The sequence below is a fragment of the Vanellus vanellus genome, assembly GCF_965231255.1.
Source record: "Vanellus vanellus genome assembly, chromosome: 3".
Classification (NCBI taxonomy): domain Eukaryota; kingdom Metazoa; phylum Chordata; class Aves; order Charadriiformes; family Charadriidae; genus Vanellus; species Vanellus vanellus.
The window spans coordinates 30,591,273-30,614,136 of record NC_138907.1 but is presented as its reverse complement, the minus strand read 5'-3'; the positions used below and the strand labels follow the sequence as shown (position 1 = coordinate 30,614,136).

Sequence of the window (22,864 nt, the reverse complement as noted above, 5' to 3'; positions counted from 1 at the left end):
GCATATCTCATTGTGTATGATGTAGTCGCACTAAAAGCCAAATTCAGTAACAGCTGATGGTCTACAAACGTCCGCTGAGTTATATGGTGCTGACTGGAACATGATGTTCTGTACACTCAAGAAAGTTTCTACATAATCAGCTACAGCATAATCTATAACTACACCATCTCTAAATATCATCAGTAGGACTGCGCATTGTTTATTTTTACAAATAGTTTATTTACCAGATTGTTTTAATCAACTGTAAACAATTTACAAGCTCAAGACTAACAAAACCATGGAAAAAGATCTGAAGGCACCCTTCAGAAAAGGAGGAACAGAAAGAGAAGAAAAATTGATTTAGGAGGTCTTCTGTTGAGGGGGAAAAAAAGCCACTTCCCTGTCCTCACTTTATCTTTTATTTTTCAATTCTGAAAGCTAAATCACATTAGCGGGTGAACAAGAACTTCAGTGAGAAAAGCAAGAGGAAGGTAACAGGCAGGATCAACATATAAAGCTTATAGATTTCAAGAACATTTTCATTAAACTTTCCATAGAGAGCAAGTGTCCATATAGGGAGCAATGCCTATTCCTCTAACTTCCCTGCTAAAGACTACAGACTGGATAATGCCATCAGTTGCACAGACTGGTAGAGCTCAAAACACAGCCTTACGGAATTTACTCCAGTCATTTAAAAATGCACACTACATCTGAAACTTACCTTAGCTTTTTTTTTTTTTCTTTAAAGCAAAAAAAAAATTAATTCCTTGATTCTGACAAGCTAATTTTAAAAATATTGCAAACGTCAAACTCAGTACATACATAAACCATTTTATTGATAAAGAACACATAGGTAATTATGCAAACCCCTGGTTCTTTATACTAGCTTCATAGGATACCTGATAAAAGGGCTTTTCTCTTAATTAAATCAGCAAACACGCACTCAAGCATCCTTACCATAGCAAATCAATTTGTGTATGCACTGAATGAAGCAAATTCAATATATAAATGCACCACAGAACTGATTTTGTGTAAGGCGTTATTATAAGCAGTATGAAAAGCGTTTTTAAAAGGACTGTAAGGAACACTTTGACAGTGCTCCTTTAAAAATGGATATAAAGGAAGGTTGATACTTTCTCTCAATCCATAGATAGATCTGAGCATCACTGTAGTAAAGAATGGAGAACTGATTTTTATTTCAGATGTACCAGTAAGATTAAATTGATCCTTGCTCATCGTACCATACAAAAATCAACAGAAAAGCAGAACAACATGGAAAAAAAAAAGGAATCTGCAGAGGAAAAGGTCACAGATACGCGTGGTTTGTGGAAGAAACAGAAGCTTTCACCCCAAATATCTATATGCACCCCTCATACCTCTATTTGATGGTTATGAAAAGTTCCTTATGATTTTAAGAGACAGGGATATGCCAAAGGCAGTACGTTGGAAAGAAATAACAGGCAGTATAGCCACAGAGCACAGCTCGCATGGTCTGCTGGAAGAGGAACCTACAAAGACAAACCTGATATTCCTATCAATAACTCCGACATTTCCTGCTTTAGAGTATAATAAAACAGAAGTTGGTCCTGTTGAACAGGACTGGGGAGCCTGCAAACCAAAAACACGTGCAAAGAAAAGGCCAATATTAACCTCCCCGCACCTCCGCTCCATGGCAGCCAGGTGCCCCTTTCACACCAGCTGCCGCCATCAGACGTGGGAACACCATCTCTCAGGGAGAGCTCGCCACCGGCAGCTCCGGGCATCCATTTGCGCAAAACTAAACATTTAAGTTCAGGCCCCAAACATCACCTCCAATAACAACAACAACCAATGAAACTGATCCAGGGTTTTTTAAGCATACAGTCCCTCTGCAGAGGAATCCTTTCCAACCTTGCAGCGCTCCTAAAAGGGTTCTAATAAGCATGGGAAGGCCGGAGCTGCTGTCGGGAGCACAGGAGTAACCACCTGCTGCTTCTCCCTCCTCAGGCCCGGCCCCAGCGGTGGCCGGGCCGCCGCAGGCAGAGGCCGCTCCGGCTGCCAGGGGAGCGGGGTCTCTCGCCCCAGCTCCCCACGGGAGGCCAAGGGCGGCAACTGGGATGCAGCTACGGTAACCAGCGCCAGCAGCACCGACCGAAGGTGCCGCACGGCGGCCTGAGAACAGCGGGCTAGCTGCCCGCAGGCTGCGGGGCGCCAAGGGGGTGCCGGCCCTCCTCCCGTTAACGCTGCTCTCCGCGAGACCGCAGGCTGCTTTGGGGCTCTACTGACATCACACTTAAAAGAGCCCTATGTGTGTGTTTATGTGCATATGTTTCTACTATTATTATTTTTCCAGGAAGTGAACTGCAAACCCCTTTCCAAGCCCCGGCGTACTAGTCCTCGCAATCCTCCCGTCAGGGCTGCGGGCAGCACCCCGCACGCCTTCAGCGCCGGCAGGATTCCACACCGGCACCCCTGGCACCGGCACCCCCGCCCGGGGCACAGCCCGGCCCCTCGGGCGCTGCGAGCTACCGGCTACACGGACCCTCGGCCGCCCCCGGGGCCGCGGCAAACCCAGCGCGGAGGGGCGGGAGGGGACGCGAACCGCCCCGGCCAGAGGAGACGCGAGCGCCCTTCCGCAGAGACGCGCTGCCCTCCGGCTTGCGCCGCCGAGTCCGGCCCGCCCCGCCATCCCGGCAGCGCCTCCCGCCCGCGGGCTCCCCCTACCTGTCCGAGCAGCCTCCAGCGGGCTCTCGCCGCTCCCGCAGCGCTCGCCTCGCACCTGCCCGCGGCGGGGCGGCGCGGAGAGCCGGCAGCCTCGGCCATGCGGCGGCGAGGAGCGCGCAGATCCCCCTCTCCGCGGGCGGGCAGCGCTGCCCTGGCCGGCGGGGACTTGCCACCGAGCCTGCAGCGGCTGCCAGGACCGGCCAGGCTAGGGCTTGAGGGGCAGGAAGTGGGTGGCCATCTTTGTTAAGGGCAGCCCTGAGGAGTCAGGCTGCCGCCGCGCTACGCCCGGCTCGTCAGGCGCACCAGCGGGCGGGAGAGCGCCTCAGAACGGGTCGCCTATAGCCTCTGCGCCCGGGGGGGAAACGGTACGTGAAACGGTGAGAGACTTGAGGAAGCCGCGGCAGGGACCGTGGCAGCCCGCCCGGCCGGCATGTGGCTGCTGCCGCCGCCGCTCCGCGCCCCCGCGCTGACATCAGCGGTGCTCGCCCGCTGAAGGGGCTGAAGCGCCCTGCCGCCATGTTGGCTACGGGCAGTCCCGCGAGGGAGCCGGGAGCTGCTCCTGCTCGCCTGCCATCTTCTATCCCGGGCAGCCCCGCCGGAGAGAGAGCGGGCACAGCCCCGCTTGCCACGGCCAGTCCTTGCGCGAGCCCTGCCCGGCGTTGGCACGGCCTTGCCGCGGCGGTGAGGGGCAGGTGGGGGCTGGCGGGGAGCGGGGTCGGGCCGGGCCGGGGCGGCTTCTCTGGCCCTCGCCCGGGCGGGACGGCGGCGGTTAAAGACGCGGGGCCTTTCCACCGCCGCAGGGCTGCAAACCTGTCAGTTTTCCTGCCGGGGGGGGGGACTCAGCTCTTGCTGTATAGTTACCCTTTTGAGGTAAATTGATTTTATTACTTACAAAGTGGGGGGGGAACTTCTCAAAACCTTCCCGGTTTTTGGTTCTTCGACGTTCAATCATGCACAGTTGCCCCTTCCTTTCTCTTCATCAATAGTTTCACTAAACTTCCAGGAACCACGTTTTGGAGTAACGTAGCAGGTTAATAGGCAAGCTAAGCTGTGTGTCCCAATTGTTAAGAAACAACTTAAGTTTTACTGTTTCTTCTCATTTGACTTACCTAATGAATGAGTCTCACCTCTTTGAAAGAGAGGAAGTTTTACTTTCAGTTTATGTTATGTATATTTCACATACACAGTGGACGTGATCAGCGGTTTGGGATTTTCAGAGATTTCAGGTTGACTATCAAGGAATGAAGGCTAAGACGTCGTGTGTTGGACTGCAAAATCTTCTCCAAGGGCTAAGCTTCAGTGTCAAATACTACTCTAAGCATAACCATCTTCAAACAGGATATCTTTATAGTAAAATAAAACCAAAAAAATGCCCCATCCTGGACTGTTCAGGAAGTACGTGCACACACCGGACTGTGCCACCTGCAACCATCCTGCCATGGAGATTCTTTTCCTGTGAGGTATGCTAATTTAAGTATAGACTTAGTGTCAACAACCACCTTGGCACATCTGTTAAGGAAGCCAGCCATGTTTTTCAAATGTCGAGGAAACACATTTTTCCTAAAGGGTTTGAAGCAGAGGGATAAATACTAGGATTTCAGTTATGTTCAAAGACATACACCTTTTTTCAACTTTCCTATACTGTTTTGATGTAAAGCTGCATTTGGTTCATTTTCCTGCTGTAGCGATTTTTAAATTGTTATCTTCCAGGAAGATTCAGATAAAGCATCAGGAGAAAACTGCAGGGAGAGATCAACTAGTGTAGAAGCAGTGTAGTGTCAAAACTGATGACACCAGACTTAACTACTGCGAGCTGGCTCAAAAAAAGTTGACTTTTTCTGTGCTGACCAGTAAGTCATGGTTTGCACCATATTAGATATTAAAATATTCTATTGACTTCTCATAATCGTATTCATATGTGATAAACTATACTTTAAAAGGTACTTGGATTTATTTCTCTTAGTAAATATTGTGTAAATGGGTTGCAGTGTATCATGCACAGAGTCAGAAAATGGTCTGAAATAATTTCAGATCTGTTCTTACGTTTCTAATAAAGAGTTTGCTAAAAGTATTATAAAAGCTTACTGCAGTATGTGGGCCTGTAAACTGATTTATACGTGTAATGCATAATTAGTGTTTAAAAAACATTGGTGTTGTGGTTTATTTTACCTTAAATATGTTTTCAGTTGGATGCACGGTTGTTGTAAAATTGTTTCAAGTTGACAGTTTCTTCAAAGGTGACCCAAAGATCATCTTGTTGTAACCCTCTTATTTCTAAACATAATGTAAACAGTTCCTAAGTCTGTGTCTGAAACGTAAACAAATGTTTCAAGGAGAACATGTGAAGTCTTGATGGATGAGAATGTGTGGTTCTGGATGACTGTTTTTTCCCCAGGCTGGGAGGTGTACAGCAAGCACCTCTAATATATACCTACACTGTGGCCACCAGCTCAATAAAATATTTCCAAATAAATACAATGGGAACCATTGAAAACACAAGGAGGGGAATCATCAAAAGATTCATAAAGTGTGGGACTTGCCAAAATAAGTTGTGGATGCTAAAATCTTACATACGTACAAGGAGAGATTATACACGTACATGAAAGAGACTTTTTGAATATCCAGAAACCATGTTTGGCTTGGGAAATTCCTGAGCTAAAAATCATTGAATGCTGGGGGAATACCTGTTGAGGAATATCATCTGTGCTTGTCCCATTCTTATGCTTCCCTAAGTATCCATTTGTGCACACTGTGGGGTTTTTGTTTGTTTCTGTTTTGGGGAATGGTGTTTTCTTACAGCTGTTTTTCCACTGACTGGAAAGAGGGTAGTACAGCTAACACATCCTGCAGTTTCTTTACCTTGACCAATTACACAGCTGCTCCAGAGCTTCTCTGAGGGCTTTCACAGTTTCTTTGACTCATGCTTCTGATTTGATAAACTAGGCTAGAGGGACCATTGGTCTGAACCAGTAATGAACACTCATATGCTCTCATGAATGATGTGGTTTACGTTCATAGGGAATTTGATAACTGGAGCAGATAGTTTCTCCTCTTTTCAAAGTCTGTTCATAATAGTCACATTCTAGATCTCATGCATTTGTGAAGACAAAACAGGAACAAACCAACAGTTTTGATGCAAAGTGAGGATGGGGTAAAAAAGTATAGGTGCTTTTTAAGTTTAGACACATTCACATAATACACCAAATGTTATAAAACGCTGCTTTGTGTGATCTGTGTAATGTTATGTACTGTAATATATGTTAAGCTTATTATTTGATTAAATGATATTTTATGGCAAGCAAAAAGAAGTAGCATTGCGCTAGCAATTTTAACACATTTTAAACATTTTTACAAGAGAAGAGCTTTGTTGGCAATAAGGTAGCAGTAGTTTGCTCATGCATCATGGAAAAACAGATCCTTAAGCTTATTCCTGATAAAATTATTTCAGAGCCCATATCAGTTCACTGCTTCATTTCATCTGCATATTATTAACATTTATACCAATACTTTTGAGGAGCTGGAGCAAGAACCTGAACAAGCTGCTAGGACTCCCAGGTACAGGGATGGAGGTGTGAGTGACATTGTTGTCTAGCAAAGGAAATGAGAGATGATACCGTTAAGACAGGAAAATTATGAGAAAACACATGTGAAGAAGAAAAAATAATAATTTCCCCCCAAAATAACTAAAAAGTAGTTCTAGAACAAGAACAAACATATTTACAAATAAAAAATTAAGAGCATACATTAATAGTACCTTAAATTTTGAAGAGAAGACCTCAATAAATGTGTCAAGTAAAGCATATTTAACAATGCCTCCCTAGGAGATCAGGAAGAACTGAAAAGAAAAACTTATTCTAACTGTGGTTTTTCTTTTTAACGGCATGTACTGTTGTAATAATGCAAAGTTGGTTTGGGGTCTGTAGCTCAGGAAATATCATGATTACCTCAGTGTATTCATATTGTGGTACAGAGTTCTGGCTTGTAGCCATTGTTGTCTTTCCTTACTTAGCAGGAAGGAACAAAAATCCCTTCCAAAAGGCAGCAAGATACATCCATAAAAACGTCAGAGCTTTTGTACAAGGATCTTCTGAAATCAGAGCAGGAAAACTGGAATAACATTTCAGCAAGATACAAAGCTATGACAAAAAGAATCAAGGAAAAATTAGAAGAACTGCACAACAAGTATACATTCAATTCGGGAAGCCCAAGGGTAAGTGGCAAAAAGTGCAAGCATTTCTCATCACTGAGTACAAATAAAAGGCAGTGAAGCCATTCCTGCTATAAAATGGTGGTACTTTCGAGTTTTGAATATTTTAATAATTGTGGATAGTAACAGCAAATGTTTAGAACAGCTTACACCTGTTACGACAGCATATTTAGCTTAATTTTACCATAGGCAAAAGAAAGTAGAGATACAATAATCATCTGACTTTTTGATGAAGAATACAAGAGCAATTGCAGGTGATCTGAGGCTTTTGTTAAATTTAGAGCAGGTATAGGTAGCTTAAAAGAACCTTTCTGGTGCGTGCAGTTCCTTCTACAGTATCAAACGTGCTGTATTCTGTCATTTACGTATGTTACAGTTGTATTGTAGAGAACAATGATTGAATATAGGGATTCTAAGGAAATAGTCTAACTAGATGTTGGACTTGAAACATGTTTGGTTTGTATTGAACAGATCAGGTTTGGAGAGAATGTGTACTTTGAAGAGAATGGCTGCATATTTCTTTCAAAAGCAGATGATGGTAAGGGATTTCTGTTCCTAACATTGTTAAAATTGTTGCACATGTACCAGTGTACTTTTCTTAGAGTTTAATTGCTCTCTTTCTTAATACAACTAAAAATACTTTTATAAAATTCTTTAATGATTGATTGATAGTTTTAGAATCCTGAATCTGAAAAGGTGAGGTGAAGAGAGTTAGGGAATAACATGCATTGATACTAAGAAAAGTTTCTGGAGAGGAAGCAGAGAAGTCACTTCTTTTCAGAGCCCTAACTTAACATTTTGAAAAAGGAAAAGCACATTCATGTTTTTTTATTTCTGAAGGGGTGGGAAAAAAAATTACTAATTGTATTTAGTAAAAACAACTGTGCTTTAGGTGTCTGGACTTTAAAACTTAATACAAACTAGAAGCCAAGATCTACACTTTTAAGATATTTTTAATAAGAACTACAAGACTTTTTTTTTTTTCCTGGAACTGTAATTTTTTGTTTATTTTACAAAGTGGATTTGCAAGACATATACTTGGTGCTAATAAATTACAGTAGTATGCTTGTGAATATTGCAGGCAGAGTTGTTAAATGCAGGCATTAACAACCACTGTTCATTTTGAGAGTGCCTTAATTACAGGATTTTTTTGCTATCTCTTTTTTTTGTAGCAGTAGATGAAGGAAACGCTGACATTTTATTCAGTGCCGAAGAACTTGGCTTTTCTGATGCCTTTATTCAACGGATCAGAATTTCACCAGATCAGAGACACATGGCTATCAGCCTAAAAAGTGAAAATTCTGAAGACGCAGCCTGTGTTATTATGAAACTTGGTCATTTTCCTGTTGTGGAAAAAGTGATTTCAAGTGTATTTAGTTTTGGTAAGTTGTTTATAAATATCCTGTGGATCACACTAGCTTTCAACAGAACATTTTTGTTAGTCTGCAAATAATATTAAAATATTTTTAAAAAATAAGGAAGCAACATTTTTAGATTTAATCCTTTTAGCTGTTGAATTGTTTCTTATTTACGATTTCTTCCATACTGCACAATTCCAAGTTATCTGATGTGGATGACAGCGACTGCTTTCATGATACAAGTTTTCCTTCATTGTAAAAGCAAGCGTTTATACATGTGTGAACAGTCATGCATATCATTCTTTTTATTTAATTCAATGCGCTTCTTAAAAAAATTACTGACATGACTGTTTGTAATACAAATATCTTTTTGAGAAATGTTCGAGTTATTAAACACTTACAGCTGCAACCAAAGTCACTGATAGCTGTAGGCACTTAGCTTTGCTGAAAAGTGTGCAAGTGCTACCTACTATTAAGCATTGCCTGGAATTTCAGCTGGATTGTAGGATGTAGGTCACAATTCAGAGCCCAAAGAAGTCTTTCGGGCTTTGAGTCAATTCTTTCAGAATAGATTACAGAGCTTTACATTGCTGTTAAAGTAAGCAGAAGTAAACAGGAAATTTTTATATTTTTATAGTATGTTAAAATACATAGCAAAAAGAGTGCAATAGTGTGAATACAGTGTTCCACATCTTGTATTTTGGATTACAGTGTTAGATGTCATGAAGTTTATGTAATGCAGTAAGCAATTTGCTTGGGCAGGACAAAAATTTAAAACTCAAAACTTCAAAAATGAAGAGTAGCAAGACTTTTATGTTGTGTTTGCACAATTGAAGTTTATAATGCCTGCTGAAAATTGGGCCTGCAAATTTGCCAGTGACCTTTTTTCACTATACTTGCTTGGAACATGTATCGAGGTTTGTCTGGAAGAATCAGTGCATTTAAGAAGCCAAATCCTTGTTGCCTACATAGGTGTGACAGATTATGGCAGATAATAAGAGTACAAAAAATTACTATCAGAATGGTAGAGATTACACCCATTTTGTAGACTTACTCATGTGTAAGTGCAGTACAGAGGCGAGCAAGAGAATTAGGTCTTAGGACCACTTGCAAAGTATATGCTTGTATTGCATGATACACAATAGCTGGCAGACAAATGAAAGTTCTTGAAAATTTACGTCTGTGGGTTTTTAAGTGCTAGGCTCTAGAAGAACTTAGATATCCCTTCTAAAGGCTTGTCTTCATAGTAAACCCTCAGCTACCTGTGCACTTTGGAGACATTGCTGTTCAGAAAGCAAATTGTTTGCATTACTTCGGTGTGGTACGTCCTTGGATTTTGTACTGAAAATTACTATTTATGCATAACAGCATACAATAACTTTTTAAAGCTCACGTATTAAACACCGTTCTGGTGGCTGTAGGAACAGCAGAGATAGCAGTAATTTGGCTGGATCAGTTGGATTACTGAGCTCCAGAATAGCAAGGTTCCTGTATTTGTATGTTTCTAATGTTGGTGAACGCATATACAAGCATAGAAAACTGGAGAATTTTTATTTTGGCGGTACCCATGGGGCAGATGCATCATCTCTTTTCTCTAAATGGTTTGCATGCAGTCACATGCAGTGGTACAGAGCTCATACCCTTTTTATTATCTTGCTGACGCCATGTAAACCTCTCTTTCTCTGCTCAGTTTTAAACAGCCACACACTTCTATTTTCCTGTTACATCCAGAGCCCCCACAGGGTCGAGAGCTTCCTCTTCCTGGGCCCTGGAACATTGTCCTCCGCCCCCCCCTCTTTTTTTTTTTTTTTTAAAAGATATATATTACTAGATTCTTGTTCTGTGAGATTCAGAGAAAACATGGAAAAAATGTTTTTGTGGCTTACCCCAGCCTCTGGGATGTAGAAGTTCTATCCTCAGTTCTATGTCAGCTGCAACCAGCCTTTTTCAGCATTAAGTCCAGTGTTCATGGAGCTCCATTTTTTCTCAGTTATAGTATATACTGTTTCACATTTGTTAATGCATTTGTCTTTTTTTCCAGAATGGGCTACAAATGATGTTCTGTATTACACAAGTCAGAAGAACCTTAAATGCCAGAATGTGTTTAGGACCACTTTCACTAGTCAGAAACATACCGAGTTAGTTTATACAGAACAAGATGCAAGGTAACATCTAAAATATAACAAATCCTTTACATATTCTGGAGTATTTTATAAAAAAAAAATATAACTGATTTGGAAAACAAATTCTTCCATATCATATTCCCAATGGTAAAAGGCATTTTTAAGTTGTGTTCTGCTGTCAGTAGTGCCTTATGCAGTCTGAGAATGTGCTCTGTTCTCCTCTTGATATGTGATCAACAGAGATTTAACTTTCCTCTCTTACCTCACGAGTTCAGCTGAGTTTATAAATGTCAAGGTCAGTCTCAGGTCAGGGTGTCCTTTAATGAATGTTTGACAGTTTCATACAGGGTAAATCAGACTGTGGATTTCGTTTTGTTTTCTCTGCTATTGATGTCTGATACATCTTTTAAAAAGCGTAGAAGTTCAGGCTAATCCTTGCTCTGGGTAATGGATGAGCAAAATCATTACAGCATTCCCAGAGATAGAACTATTGTTGACTGAATACCCTCTCAATAACCTTTCTTTAAGCAGTGGTTTAGGAAGGCAAGAAGGCTCTTACTAAATTGAGTGCAGAACTATTTTTTTCAGCTATGTAGCATGTGGTGGTTTTATACAGCATTCCATAAATATTTGTGGTTATTCTTAATTCAAGTTACATATTCAGCAAAGTAATTTCAATCATACTTTCATTTAAAAAAAAAAAAGAAAAAAATCTGCAGTTGAGGTGGAGTAAATAAGATCCTTTTGTTCCAGCTGCATTTGATGCATACTTTTGGAAAATCAAGTTGCACTGACCTGACACTTCCCCACAGGGAAACTGTTGGCATAATTCTGAAGGTCATAGTCATTACAGTAAATCTACTAGAAACTTACTCTAAAGGTTCGTGTGCTATTGCAGTTTATAACTGAACTCACTTGTTCATCGGAGATGGTAAGACATTCTTTTGTATTGCCATTGAGCAGTTCGTTCTGCATCTCACCAGCATTTTTAGGCGCAATCAATTTTTTTTTCCCGAAGATGAAAATTTCTTGACTTCCTTGAAAAAAAAAAAGCTACAAAGACAAAAAAATATTGTAATATCAAGGTCAGAATCCTTGGGGAAAAGTGTGACATGCATTTCAGCTTGACTCTTAGAGGTAAGGTCAGCAGAGCTGACCCGTTGGAATCTCTGTTGAATGCAGTGCCGCGCTCTTGCCAAATTCATGTGTATTAGGCAGGAGGCTGATTCCTTGCAGACTTTAGAACCCCCCACTGTGCCTGTCCTCCTAAAGATGTCAGGAGGGTGCAATTAGAAAAAAACAATAGTACCAAAAAAATTGGAGTTCCTCCACCTGCAAGTAATTAAAGGCACTGAAAATGCTATCTAGAGCATCCTTCACCAGTCAAATATTTTGAAGTCTGGAGGGATCATTATTGCAGTCATGTATCTGATCTGTATAATGCAGATTATGGTACTCAACCCTGCAATTTCTCGATGAAATCTTGTGGATCTTTGTGTTAGACAGTTTTGCTTTTAGAGACATCCAGTCTTAAAGATTCAAAATGGCGAAGAAACTGCTATGTCCCAAGATGAGACATTCCAGTTAATTAGGATGAGTAATAGAAGTTTGAATCTGAATTTGTGCCTGAACTTGTCTAATATTATCATCCAGCCACTGGTTATCATTCTGTTTTCTGTTTCTAGATTTTAAAAGCATTTGAAAGCAGTAGATAGTTCCTAATTTCTTAGATAGTTCCAAAACCAGTTCATAGTTTCCAGCTTTATCACCGCAACACTGTCCTCAGTGGGCCTCATATAGGCCTCTGTACTTTTAAAAAAATAGTCTTTTTTGTCTTACCTGCTTCAGACAAAGTTAGGTCAGTAACACTTAGGCTTTTTATCAATTTGTCTTTATAATAGCTCCTACTTTCCTTTTGTTATTGCTGTTCCCACATGAAGTCCTTTATTTTATCTGTTACTACTTTAAAAAAAAAAAATAGGGTTACAAGCTCAGTAAAAAGTTCTACATTTTGCTTGAGTTTTAAAGCCCATATACATCAATGAGCTTCCAGTGTGTCTCAGTGGTGCAAAAACCTGAATTCAGTTGGGCAACAACTGAACTGCTTTCCTTGCAGATTTCAGGTTCCCCACATGGGATTGTGTATTTTTGAATCCCAGGATAAATGCAGCAGGAGTGGGTTTCAGAACCAAGTAAGTAGTCTGGAATTTCTCCAGCCTACTTACAGGCATGATGTTTCTTACCTTGCAGATGGAAGCCTATGATTCTGAAACAACCAATGTATTTTTTAAATACTAATAAAGCTTAAGCTTTTTTTTTTATTTTTGGTAATTATTCCTTATAGATTCTTTGTGGACATATATTGCACAAAAGATAGGCGTTTTCTCACTATCAACAGCAACAGTAAGACAACCTCGGAAGTTTGGCTGGTTGATTGTAAACGTCCTTTTAAGTTACCTGCTCTCGTACAAGCACGAACAAAAGGGCTCATTTACCATATTGAGCACAGAAGTGACGAGTTATATATTCTTACTACATATGGAGAACCGGCAGAATATAAGGTAATTTTAACTGATAACAAGATTCATAGGATTCATTCAGATACATGTTGCAGATCATAAAGAAAAAGTAAGGCTGGGTTTTAGTTCTGGGCTTCACAGCTTCCTGAAATAATTTAAGAGAATTACACAGAGCACTGCATGGATTGAAAGACTGATAGTAGTACACGGAGTCTCACCTGTAGCATACTAATTTGATTCTAACTCCTTTGACAATATCAAGAAATGAGTATGCTGTAACAGTCATTTCCTCTAGATTAAAATTTAAGTTGGTGATCTCACTCTATATAACCAAACCACCTACAGTTCTGCTGGCTACACTGAAAGCACTTACTGCCTGAAAATCTTCTATAGACTAATCTATGAGAATTGAACTTACTTTTCCAAACATTACTAAATCGTTCTTCCATTCTGCCCAAGGAAAGGGAGTTTAAAACCTCCCAGTTTCAGTCAGGCACACACACACACCCCGCCAACATAAACTAATAGTTTTTTTTGCAATAAAAATGTTGCATGAGATCACCTACATGTCTGTATATCTCATTTGTAACTCTTAACTACATAGTAATGCGAGGTTGTTTATTGTTTTTATAGTTGATGAAGGCACCAGTAGCTTCCAGTGGCATGGAGAACTGGCAGTTAGTTTATGCACTGGAAAAGAAAACCAAGCTAGTAGACTTGGAGATGTTCAGTGATCACTGTGTTATGTTCCTGAAGAATGCTGGTCATCTTTACTTAAATGTGATTTCTTTTGTTTCACATTCAGTTCAGTCACTAAAGGTATGTTTTAGCTTGACTTAAGCAGCATAATATTTTTCCTGTGCTATTTCTTTTTTTTTTTTTTTTAATAATAGCATAATGAAAGCAAAGATAAATTCCAAGAGTAGAAGTGGTTTGGAAACTATAATACTGCTAGGTTTGTCATTATGACTAATTGTATTACCTGTGGCTGTCCGGGATTTCATGTGGTGGCTTATTGCAACACTCAAAGTTAGAGAGCAGCTATGCTATGAGTGAGTTCTTTCTTCAACTTAGTACAGTCAAGCTCGTTACAATACAGCTCATTTTAAATGTAAAATAGGACTCAATTCCCTAAACACTCTACTTAGTTTTACAGGGCCTATTTTTGGTTAAATTTATCAGTGTAAAAAGGAAGTAAACCTGGCTCTCCCACAGAAGAAAGATTAGAACATTCAGAAGACAAGTATGGACACCATCCCATAATAAATGGGAAGAGCTAATATTGCAGTGCAATTTGTGCAAAGTATTTCTTCCCTTCCCTAGTTGTTGGTAAATACTTTTGGATTAAAAACAAAGTGACTCAATTCAAAACCATAATTTCTGTAGACCATTCAGACAAAACACTTAATTGATTTGTTTGCCTGAAAAATCCAATCTGAACTACTTGCAAGTTTATTGCAACAAGCTACCAATGCTGCATTCTATACAACAGCTACAGAAAAAGGTTTTCAACAAAGTACACTGTATGGTCTCTGAAACCTTCGTTTTTGAAAATGGTCATAGTTTATTTATTCAGAAAAGGTCTGCAGTTACTCTGGAGAACTTGGACTTTTGCTGCCATTTCAGAAGTCTCGAGCAATCTAACCCAAGTAAGTAGTGGCCTGGCAGAGGGTTTGCCTATGTCCCTGCTGCTCTCAAAAGAATGAATCTTGATTTCTTTTATTCTTAGCAGAGTTAAAAATCTTAAATATAATAGCTGTAAGTGTCTGAGGGTGAATGTGCCAGGAAAAGGTTTTGTTCTTCACAATGGCTGGCACTAGGAACAAAGTTAAGAGGCAGGGGTTTGCAGTGGCTTAGCATTACTGAGCTAACTCACAGCAAAAGCTTCACAACTGACATGGACTTGGCTGTATAACATGTTGAAGTAGGACTGGAAAGCAGAGGGAAACAGGATCTAAAAAATAAAAACAATGCAGAATCATGTCAAAGAATGTTTTAATTTAAAAACAAGATCTGCACTATTGCCCATTTTAAACTGAATTTGGATTTTCTTTTTTATTTCATTGTTAAACTTTATCCAGTGGCCTTAGCGGAAAAGTTTGCCAAAGCCTTTCATTTTTTTGACTGTTTCATTACTGAATTTAAAAGAAATACAGATTGTTCTACATACAAATGGAAGATAATCAGCTTGATACTCAAAATCTTTTCCTCTGAAGGACAGACTAGGCAGAATTTACAGAAGCAGTGTAAGGGTCTCACTTGAAATACTGTGTTTTCTCAGCTACCTACGTGGGCCTGTGAATTTGAATTGGAATCTCATCCTGAACATACCACCAGCACTTGCTATTTTCAGCTCACCTCCCCAGTACACCCCCCTAAGCGTTTTGCATATTCATTTAAAGAAAATAATCTCATTGAACAAGCTGTGCAAGAGGTACCAATTATTACGAATTGTCACACTACACGTTTACTAGCTAAAAGCAAGGTAAGATTTTTCAGTCCTTTTCCCATTCCCTTTATTCTTCTCTTCCTCCCCACCCATTTAAAGAAAATGCATTTGGCAGGGAATAGAGATTAAAAAAATTGTAAAGTGCAATTGGTGCTATAGTTACTAAACAGTGGGTGTTTTCTTCAGTGCTATAGAGAAGAACAAGAAAAAGTCGTGATAAGATTTTTTTTTTTTTTCCATTAACCTGGGTATGCTAGAGGAGATAACAGTACACCATGAGTCGAGAATCTTAGTATAGTATAAATTAGAATCGCTAGTTGATGTGCGGTATCATACTCTCCATGATAAATGAAAACGATGCCAGCTGTTGAAAAAGAACACCCCACAACCAGCTGCACAGTATAGATCAAGAAAGGAAAGTTTAAACAGCCCGAGTTTAAAGAATTGGAGATGTTAATGAAGAGTTTGTGCTGCAGTAAGTGGTAAACTATTTTGTTAATAATATATATTCTTGGTGTTAAAGGGGGAAGGAAGACTTGGGTGCTTGGGTAGTTTAAAAACTCCTCAGGTGTTGCACTTAAATGAATTTTATACTCTGCATCCGTAAGCCTACACAGCAGAGGTTCAGTCTCTCACTTTATTTTTCAAGAGTGCTTTGTGCATTCTAAGTGAAAAAAATTACTGTAATCAAAAAAACACATTTTAAAATAAATAATTGAAGTTTTCATTGCCATGTGTCATTGAGATTTCTGAAATGTCCTTTATTGTAAAATACTCGTTCATTTCCAGGATGAAACTTTGGTGCCAATTACAGTTTTTCATAATACGAATTCTAAAGAGCTACACAGGAAACCACTTCTAGTTCATGTATATGGAGCTTATGGCATAGATTTGAACATGAGCTTTAAAGAAGAGAAGCTGATGTTAATTGAAGAGGGTTGGATATTAGCATATTGCCATGTTAGGTAAGTCAAATATAAAATGGGATTAATATTTTAATCTGTGGGATACACAGATATTTCTCAATATGCAACTGAAGAGGTACAGAAATATTTTTTTCATGTAGCTTTACCTAATTCTTCATGCTTTTCACATCTGTCTCTAGATTTTTTTTAAAGTGTTTTTCAACAACAACAAAAAAATTACCTCAGAAAAAAACCCTATGCTTTCAAGACCACATACTGCATTTAGGTTTCTTAAATCAACAGGACGGTTTTATGTAACTTTTAATATTTTGAAGTCTCATTCCTTCTTGTCTCATCTTTGCTCAAGAAAAATTTTGATAACATGTTCAAATTGCAATGACATGCTACCTCCCTCTCTTTCCGAGGGCATTGTGTACTAATGTTCAGTCTGCGTCTTCTGAAAGCCATTTGCCTTCTACAGCAACAACTGAGCATTTAACCTGCATCCCTTGTTCTTTTATTGGCTAAATCCTTTGTCTCTAGTTTGGCTACAAATCTACTAGTTTTATAAAACCAGTATGTACAATAGGCTTCACATTTTCATGGAGATAATAATTCAGTAGGTAAAGAAGATAACAAAAGAATCGCTTTAGGGAGGGAAAGGAAGGGGGAGAATGAGCAATTGTTTGAAATACCAGTTCCAAAACAAATTCAGCATACAAATATATCCAGCCTGCTATATTCAGTGGCAGTATTGTGCTGTTTTTCCTCCCACCCCTCTAACTATCTTAAGATGCAAGTCAGTCCTAGATGAAGATGGATTTCTTCATCCAAAGATGAAGAATTTTGGCAGACTAATCAGTTAATTAATTTTAAAGTTGAAACCTGAATAAGGAGACTTCAGGTAGCTTAGAACCAAAGTTGTGGTTGCATAGAAGGGAATATAAATAAATTTAAAAATTCTGTATTACAAAATATAACATTTCAATTAGTATTTGAAATTCACAAACTAGGAAAAAAAAAAATCAAAACCCTCTTTAACGGTGTCAAAAACCTAAGCTACATAGAAGACAAATCCCAAGAGTCTCAGTGTGGAGCTGAGAAATACTATTTTACTGTTTTTAATAAATTCTATTGTTAATGATATAAGTATTGAAAAATTTTTAGATATTTTAAGTTTCCTGTATGAAAACATAATATTAGTGTCTGATTTTGTATTGCCTACAGTCATGGTGTCATTTCCTAAAGTGGTGCTTTTTCTGTGAGTTCCAGGACACAAGGGCACAGAGTGCCCTTATGCAGTTAGGATTTTCACCAGTCATCGTGCATGGATTCTTTTTGTTTGCATGTTGTGTATTTTAGCTACAAAGGAGGGTAAAGGCAAGAATAGTGAAAAGAAGAGTTAATTGGGAAAGCAAACTGTGGTTTTGCAATTCTGTGGCTGCTGCTGTCCTTCCATTTTCTGAAGCTTTGCCACATAATGTTTTCCAAAGAGACTCCAACTTGACTTGCTTTAAATTTCAGGGGTGGAGGAGAGCTAGGCCTTAGCTGGCACAAAGATGGATGTCAGCGTAATAAACTCAAAGGTCTTCATGACCTTAAGGCTTGCATCACGCTGCTGCACAAACTAGGATTTTCTCAGCCAAAATACACAGCAGTGTCAGCTGCCAGTGCTGGAGGAGTTCTTGCAGGAGCCCTGTGCAACACTGATCCAGAACTTATCAGAGCCATGGTTTTACAGGTGAGGTGCTGCAGACCTTTTATGGATTATGACATTAAACTGTCTTTTCTGTTTCATTCTACCAGTTTCAGAATTGGAAACATTCCAATTCAGAACTGACTTTCCTCATTTGTTTGAGAAAACCTTGACCTAGACATTTGAGGTCCATTTGACAACTTTTTTTTTTTTTTAATAACAACTTTCTAAGGCTCCTTTCGTAGATGTTCTAAATACTATGATGAACACAGATCTCCCACTCACAATTGAAGAACAGGAAGAATGGGGAAATCCATTAGCAGATGAAAAATGCATGAAGTATATCAAAAGCTATTGTCCATACCAGAATATTAAGACACAGGTAAAACTATGCTTTCTGTGGGGAATACTACAGTAATAAAGCGTAGCAGTTTATAAGAAAACAAAAAGCAGATAACTGGATTTTTAAAAAAAAAAAAAAAAAAAAAAATCTGTTTTACCTTTTCAGCACTTTAAACTCTGGTATTGTAGAATTGTCTTAGCTGGTGCTTTGTGTTAAAATGAATCATCAATACAAATATAAACTATTACCATAATAATCTTAGCAATATTTGGAGTCATAAGTGACTAGTGAAATTAACCAAACACCTTCTCCTAAATAATGGACAGATTTCAAAAAAATGTTTTTGTTATAGGACTGGCAGGAAGTAATAGATTATTCTATTGTATAACAAACCTCAACATGTAAAATAGTTTCTCCTTTTTTGGGCGGGGGGGTTCTGTTGTTTTACTGGGTTTTGCAGAGTTTGTCACAGGAGGAAGGAGGTAGTTTCCACTGATTAATTACCTTTTCAGAGGCAAACAATGAAATGGAAAAGGAGCTATAGCTTTGACATTGCTTCAAATAAAGATGTCCTCTGAGGTGACAACGTGTTGCATAGCTTCATTAAGTGAAATCTTACTATGTAAAAACAACTACTTTTTATGTGTAGAAAGATTGCAAAAGTAAACCTCAGCTACTGTTCCATTATTATTACTCCCCTTTTTTTTTTTTTTTTTTTGTAATAATCAGCAAGCAGACATGTATCAGTCTTTTACCAGTGGGGAGATGGTATTTTTGATTACTTTTTGCAAGTAGATGATCCCCTAATATGAAGTCATTTTTCACACCAAAATACTTTTTGCAGTTAGAGTGATGAAAGTGCTTTTTTGAGAGCAGGTAATTATGTAATAGATGTGCTTTTAGATAAACCATAACAAGTAGTGCAGTAAGACGAATGGAGAAGAATTTGTTACTCACTTTATGAGAAAAATAATTTGTCAAGTATTTAACTGATTTTGTTTTTTAATCTCAGTGTTATCCTTCAGTTTTTATCACGGCATATGAAAATGATCAACGGGTACCACTAACAGGAGTTTTACGATACGTTCGGAAACTGAGAAAGGCTGCGCTAGATCATGCCAGCAGAACAAGTAAGAAAGGTAAGAATAAGAAAGTTACAGATACATGGAGTTAACTAAACCAGAATATTTGCAGTCATGTAATGAAACATCATAGAGTTTGACTCCTCCTTAGATGCATTTCTTTGTACAATATAATCCAGTACCTAAAGTTCTGAAATAATTTCCATTATCCACAAAGATGAGGCGTGCAGTCATACTGACAAATAGATAAACCTCAGCTAAGATGCGCTCTCCAGACCCTTAAGAGGGACCAGATATCTCTGTATTGTAGACCTGCCTGAAAATAGTTAAACCCATATGTGTTAAATATTAATAGTGACAAACCACAACAGGCTCAGAAAAGCCTCTGAGAAAAAAAAATAACGAAGAGTGGGAGAGTATGAGTTGTGCTCAGTCTTTCCTGGGCCTCAACATATGGTGACTGTTGGACAGGGCTAGGTGAACCCATAGCATCTAGTCCAGCTACTGATACAGTCAGACTGCAGTTTCTCAACAACACAGGGATAAAAATCTTATTTTCGCTGCTCTATAATAACCTACTTTTCCCAGTTTGCTAAAATTGCAGGTGTTAGTCCAAGTTAGAATGACAACAGCGCCAAGGCATAGACATTTTTATACCTGACACTTAACACCAGCTTTGGGATCGTTTCCAGCAAAAGGTATATTCAAGCCTTATTATTTTCTAGTACTCTCTAATCTGGGGAGAGGCTTTTACCATCAGTACCAAAATAGATCTTGAATTAGCTTTTCTAAATTTCATTATCCTCCTTCTCTGCTAGCAGCGCAACTGCAATGGTTGAGAAAGGATAGCAGATGCTGCAATTGCTGTTGCAGTCTTGGCTCAGAAAGAAAAAAAGCACTTCTTTGCAAAAAGAGAAAAACATGCAAAATATATAAACATTTTTCAAATATGTAGTTAATAGACACATAGTTCATCCAGCAATCCCCTATGTGATTCCTTCTTTCTTCTTAAGGAACAACAGAAATTCTGTCAGGATAGAAGGCAGAATTATCTATCCCTGAACAACTCGCATCTCCACTTACCTTTTTCCTCATTCATTCAATGTCGAGTGATCACTAACTTCGTTGTTCCAGGAAATTGGATCCCTAATATCATCTTAGACATCCAGGCAAACGGCAGTCACTGTGATTCATCTTGGGAGGATTCACTGAATGAGGTACGCTCCCCTCACTGCACATTTCCGTAATGTGTTGGAGGGAGGTGTCCCCTTGATTGATACTTAAGCCTCAGTAGTTCATACAGTCATTGAATGTACATTTGAAGTATTAAAAGAAGAAACACACACCTGCTGGAATGAGGGTTGCTTTTGCAACCTTTTATACATATTGCAAGAGCAACTGCTAGCTTTATATATAAAGCAGGTTTTGATATATATATTTTTATATATATCAAGATACATATTTTTATACATACAAAAGAGCCAGTGACAAAGCCAGATTATTGAACCTCATTGTGCCTTAAACCTCAGAATAGTATTGAACTCCCACTGTAATGTGCTGAGAGCTTTGAATGAAAGTTTCTAAGTAGTGCAAAACACGGTTCCAGCACAAAGTCTTGCACTGCGGAGCATTAAGTGCTTAAAATTGTCATACTGGCTATTTACTTCTATCTTCCTTATGAGTAAAACATATGACAGGTTTGATCTTTGTGTTTTGATACACATGATATGTACTATCAAAGGACGCCTACTACAACTCAGTTTCAACATTTTGCACTTTGTACAAGCGCGCATGCTAAAAGCAACATACTGCCAAGACCTGCCATATTGTTACTGATGTCTCAGACTATCACAGTTGGATACAAATTTTAATACTGTTAATTTTAACAAATCCTAGCAAATGTTACTTGGTCATAGTGGCAGTTAGTCCCCAAATGAATTATTTCAGGAAAAGCCTCATTCTGTCTTGGAGCAAGGTATTGCTTAGCATTAGTATGGGAAAAGAAGATTAGAAGAGCGGTGAAAGAACCTGAGGGTTTGCACTGTAAGTACAAAGAATTTTTTTAATTTACTAATAATATATTGTCATTATTTTAGGTTGCAAGACACCTTGCTTTTCTGAACAAAGAACTTGAGGAAGTGTGCAGTCTCCAACATCATACGAAATCCTGCAAATAGCTAATAAACACATTGACCACCTGAAGAACTTTGGGTCAGATTTTTATTTATATGAAAAGTGAACACATTCTCTAGAGGATTTCTCCTCTTGGATCCCTGCATAAGCACACAAGAAATTCAAAGCTGGGTGTGGCATTGCCTTATAAACATACAAGCCAAGAGCTGAATTTCTCCCCTGCCAGGTAGTACAGAAGTAGCCACCTGCATGGCTCACTGTTCAGTACGGTTCTGGTCACATAAGCGAGCAGTGCAGCACTATACAAGTGGAGCTGAAGTGCAACGGTTGGTGCTTAAAGCCTGACGTGGGAAGACTTGCACTTTGTACAGGCACCCTCTCCAGTCTAAGACCTCTCTTCCAAGACCACACTTTACACAAGGCAGTAAAACTCCCAAGAAGTATTTGATTTAAAAGTCTCACTAGAGTCTTCTGGAACTAATTCTCATGCATTGCCCTTCCCAGCTACAGAGCAGCAATAGCGTACTGATCATACAGTGGGACCGAATAACCCACAAAGAAGAAATGGACTCTTGAGAAGATAAATTTTAGCGGAACTCTTTCATCTGAGTAGATTCAAAATCTTGTAGTTACCTTAACTAGCACGGTAGTCTTAAAAAGGAGGTGCCAAAGTCCCTCCAGAAGACAAGATGAATGCCCCAGAAGGAGATGCCAGAGTCTCTCCAGAGGATAAAACAAAAAGCATGCCCTCAACTAAAGCAGCCTGATTCATAGCTTAGCTGACCTCCAAGCAGGGCACAAAACTGCTACATATTGCTTGTTGAGGTAGATGGATGGTGCACACCTCCGGCCAGCAACTGGTACAAGCAGTTGGTGGAAAATACGCTATGTGGCCATAAGGTCTTCAGACCAAAACAGTCCTCCAGCTTACCCCGTGCCCAAAACAGACTGCACTGAGTCAAATGCTTCTCCTTCCTTTTTGTCATGTAAGTCACTGTAGGTGCACCAAATGCAAATCAAAGCACATGAACAACTGTGACATTCGGTAGAGTTGTTTCAGTTACTTTGAACTAACGTACGCACACCTCACCTCAACCTTGGGCAGAAAAAGAAATAAGAGAATGCAAACATATTGTAAGTCAGGGGTGGTGGTGGATCAATTGGAAATACAGTCCTGATTGTAGAATTAGACATATTAGCTATATTTTGTAACTTTGAGGATAATCAGAGCTGTTGGGGTTGAGAGAAGAGGTGAGCCATCACAACTTTAATATATTAGTCTTGCTTGCTTTTACCTATTTTAACAAATATTGGGCCACCCTTTTAGAATAAGTTTTACAAATCTACAGACTTGTAAAAAGTTACTA

The 22,864-nt window shown here is 39.3% G+C and overlaps 2 protein-coding genes across 6 annotated transcripts in view; one reads left to right on the top strand and one right to left on the bottom strand.

Annotated features, from left to right (window-relative positions):
- The window catches only part of CAMKMT (calmodulin-lysine N-methyltransferase), a 236,592-nt gene extending 233,678 nt beyond the window's left edge, over positions 1 to 2,914 (bottom strand). Inside the window, exon 1 of the mRNA XM_082481762.1 lies at positions 2,683 to 2,914. Within this exon, the coding sequence (XP_082337888.1) occupies positions 2,683 to 2,781 (99 nt within the window). The 5' untranslated portion in view covers positions 2,782 to 2,914. The remainder of the gene's footprint in view (positions 1 to 2,682) is intronic.
- Positions 2,915 to 3,728: 814 nt separating this feature from the next.
- On the top strand, positions 3,729 to 21,559 carry PREPL (prolyl endopeptidase like). Of its 5 annotated transcripts, none has more exons than XM_082481293.1 (14): positions 3,729 to 4,142; positions 6,692 to 6,892; positions 7,361 to 7,427; positions 8,065 to 8,271; positions 10,289 to 10,412; positions 12,715 to 12,931; positions 13,523 to 13,708; positions 15,171 to 15,374; positions 16,128 to 16,303; positions 17,768 to 17,984; positions 18,172 to 18,321; positions 19,295 to 19,421; positions 20,499 to 20,581; positions 21,461 to 21,559. In XM_082481293.1, exons 1-14 carry the CDS (start codon positions 3,924 to 3,926, stop codon positions 21,539 to 21,541), a joined length of 2,259 nt encoding a protein of 752 aa, XP_082337419.1. In that variant the 5' UTR covers positions 3,729 to 3,923; the 3' UTR covers positions 21,542 to 21,559. The 5 variants fall into 5 exon arrangements, 4 of the variants coding, with proteins under 4 accessions (XP_082337419.1, XP_082337420.1, XP_082337418.1 ...); XM_082481294.1 differs by having other exon boundaries at positions 8,062 to 8,271; positions 12,769 to 12,931; XM_082481292.1 differs by having other exon boundaries at positions 8,062 to 8,271.
- Positions 21,560 to 22,864: the final 1,305 nt, after the last annotated feature.

Excerpts from the sequence above, each read along its gene's own strand:
- PREPL (XM_082481292.1), top strand. The coding sequence starts at position 3,924 with ATGAAGGCTAAGACGTCGTGTGTTGGACTGCAAAATCTTCTCCAAGGG. Across the intron at positions 8,272-10,288 it reads TTCAAGTGTATTTAGTTTTG|AATGGGCTACAAATGATGTT; the intron begins GTAAGTTGTTTA and ends CTTTTTTTCCAG. Across the intron at positions 20,582-21,460 it reads GGGAGGATTCACTGAATGAG|GTTGCAAGACACCTTGCTTT; the intron begins GTACGCTCCCCT and ends TCATTATTTTAG.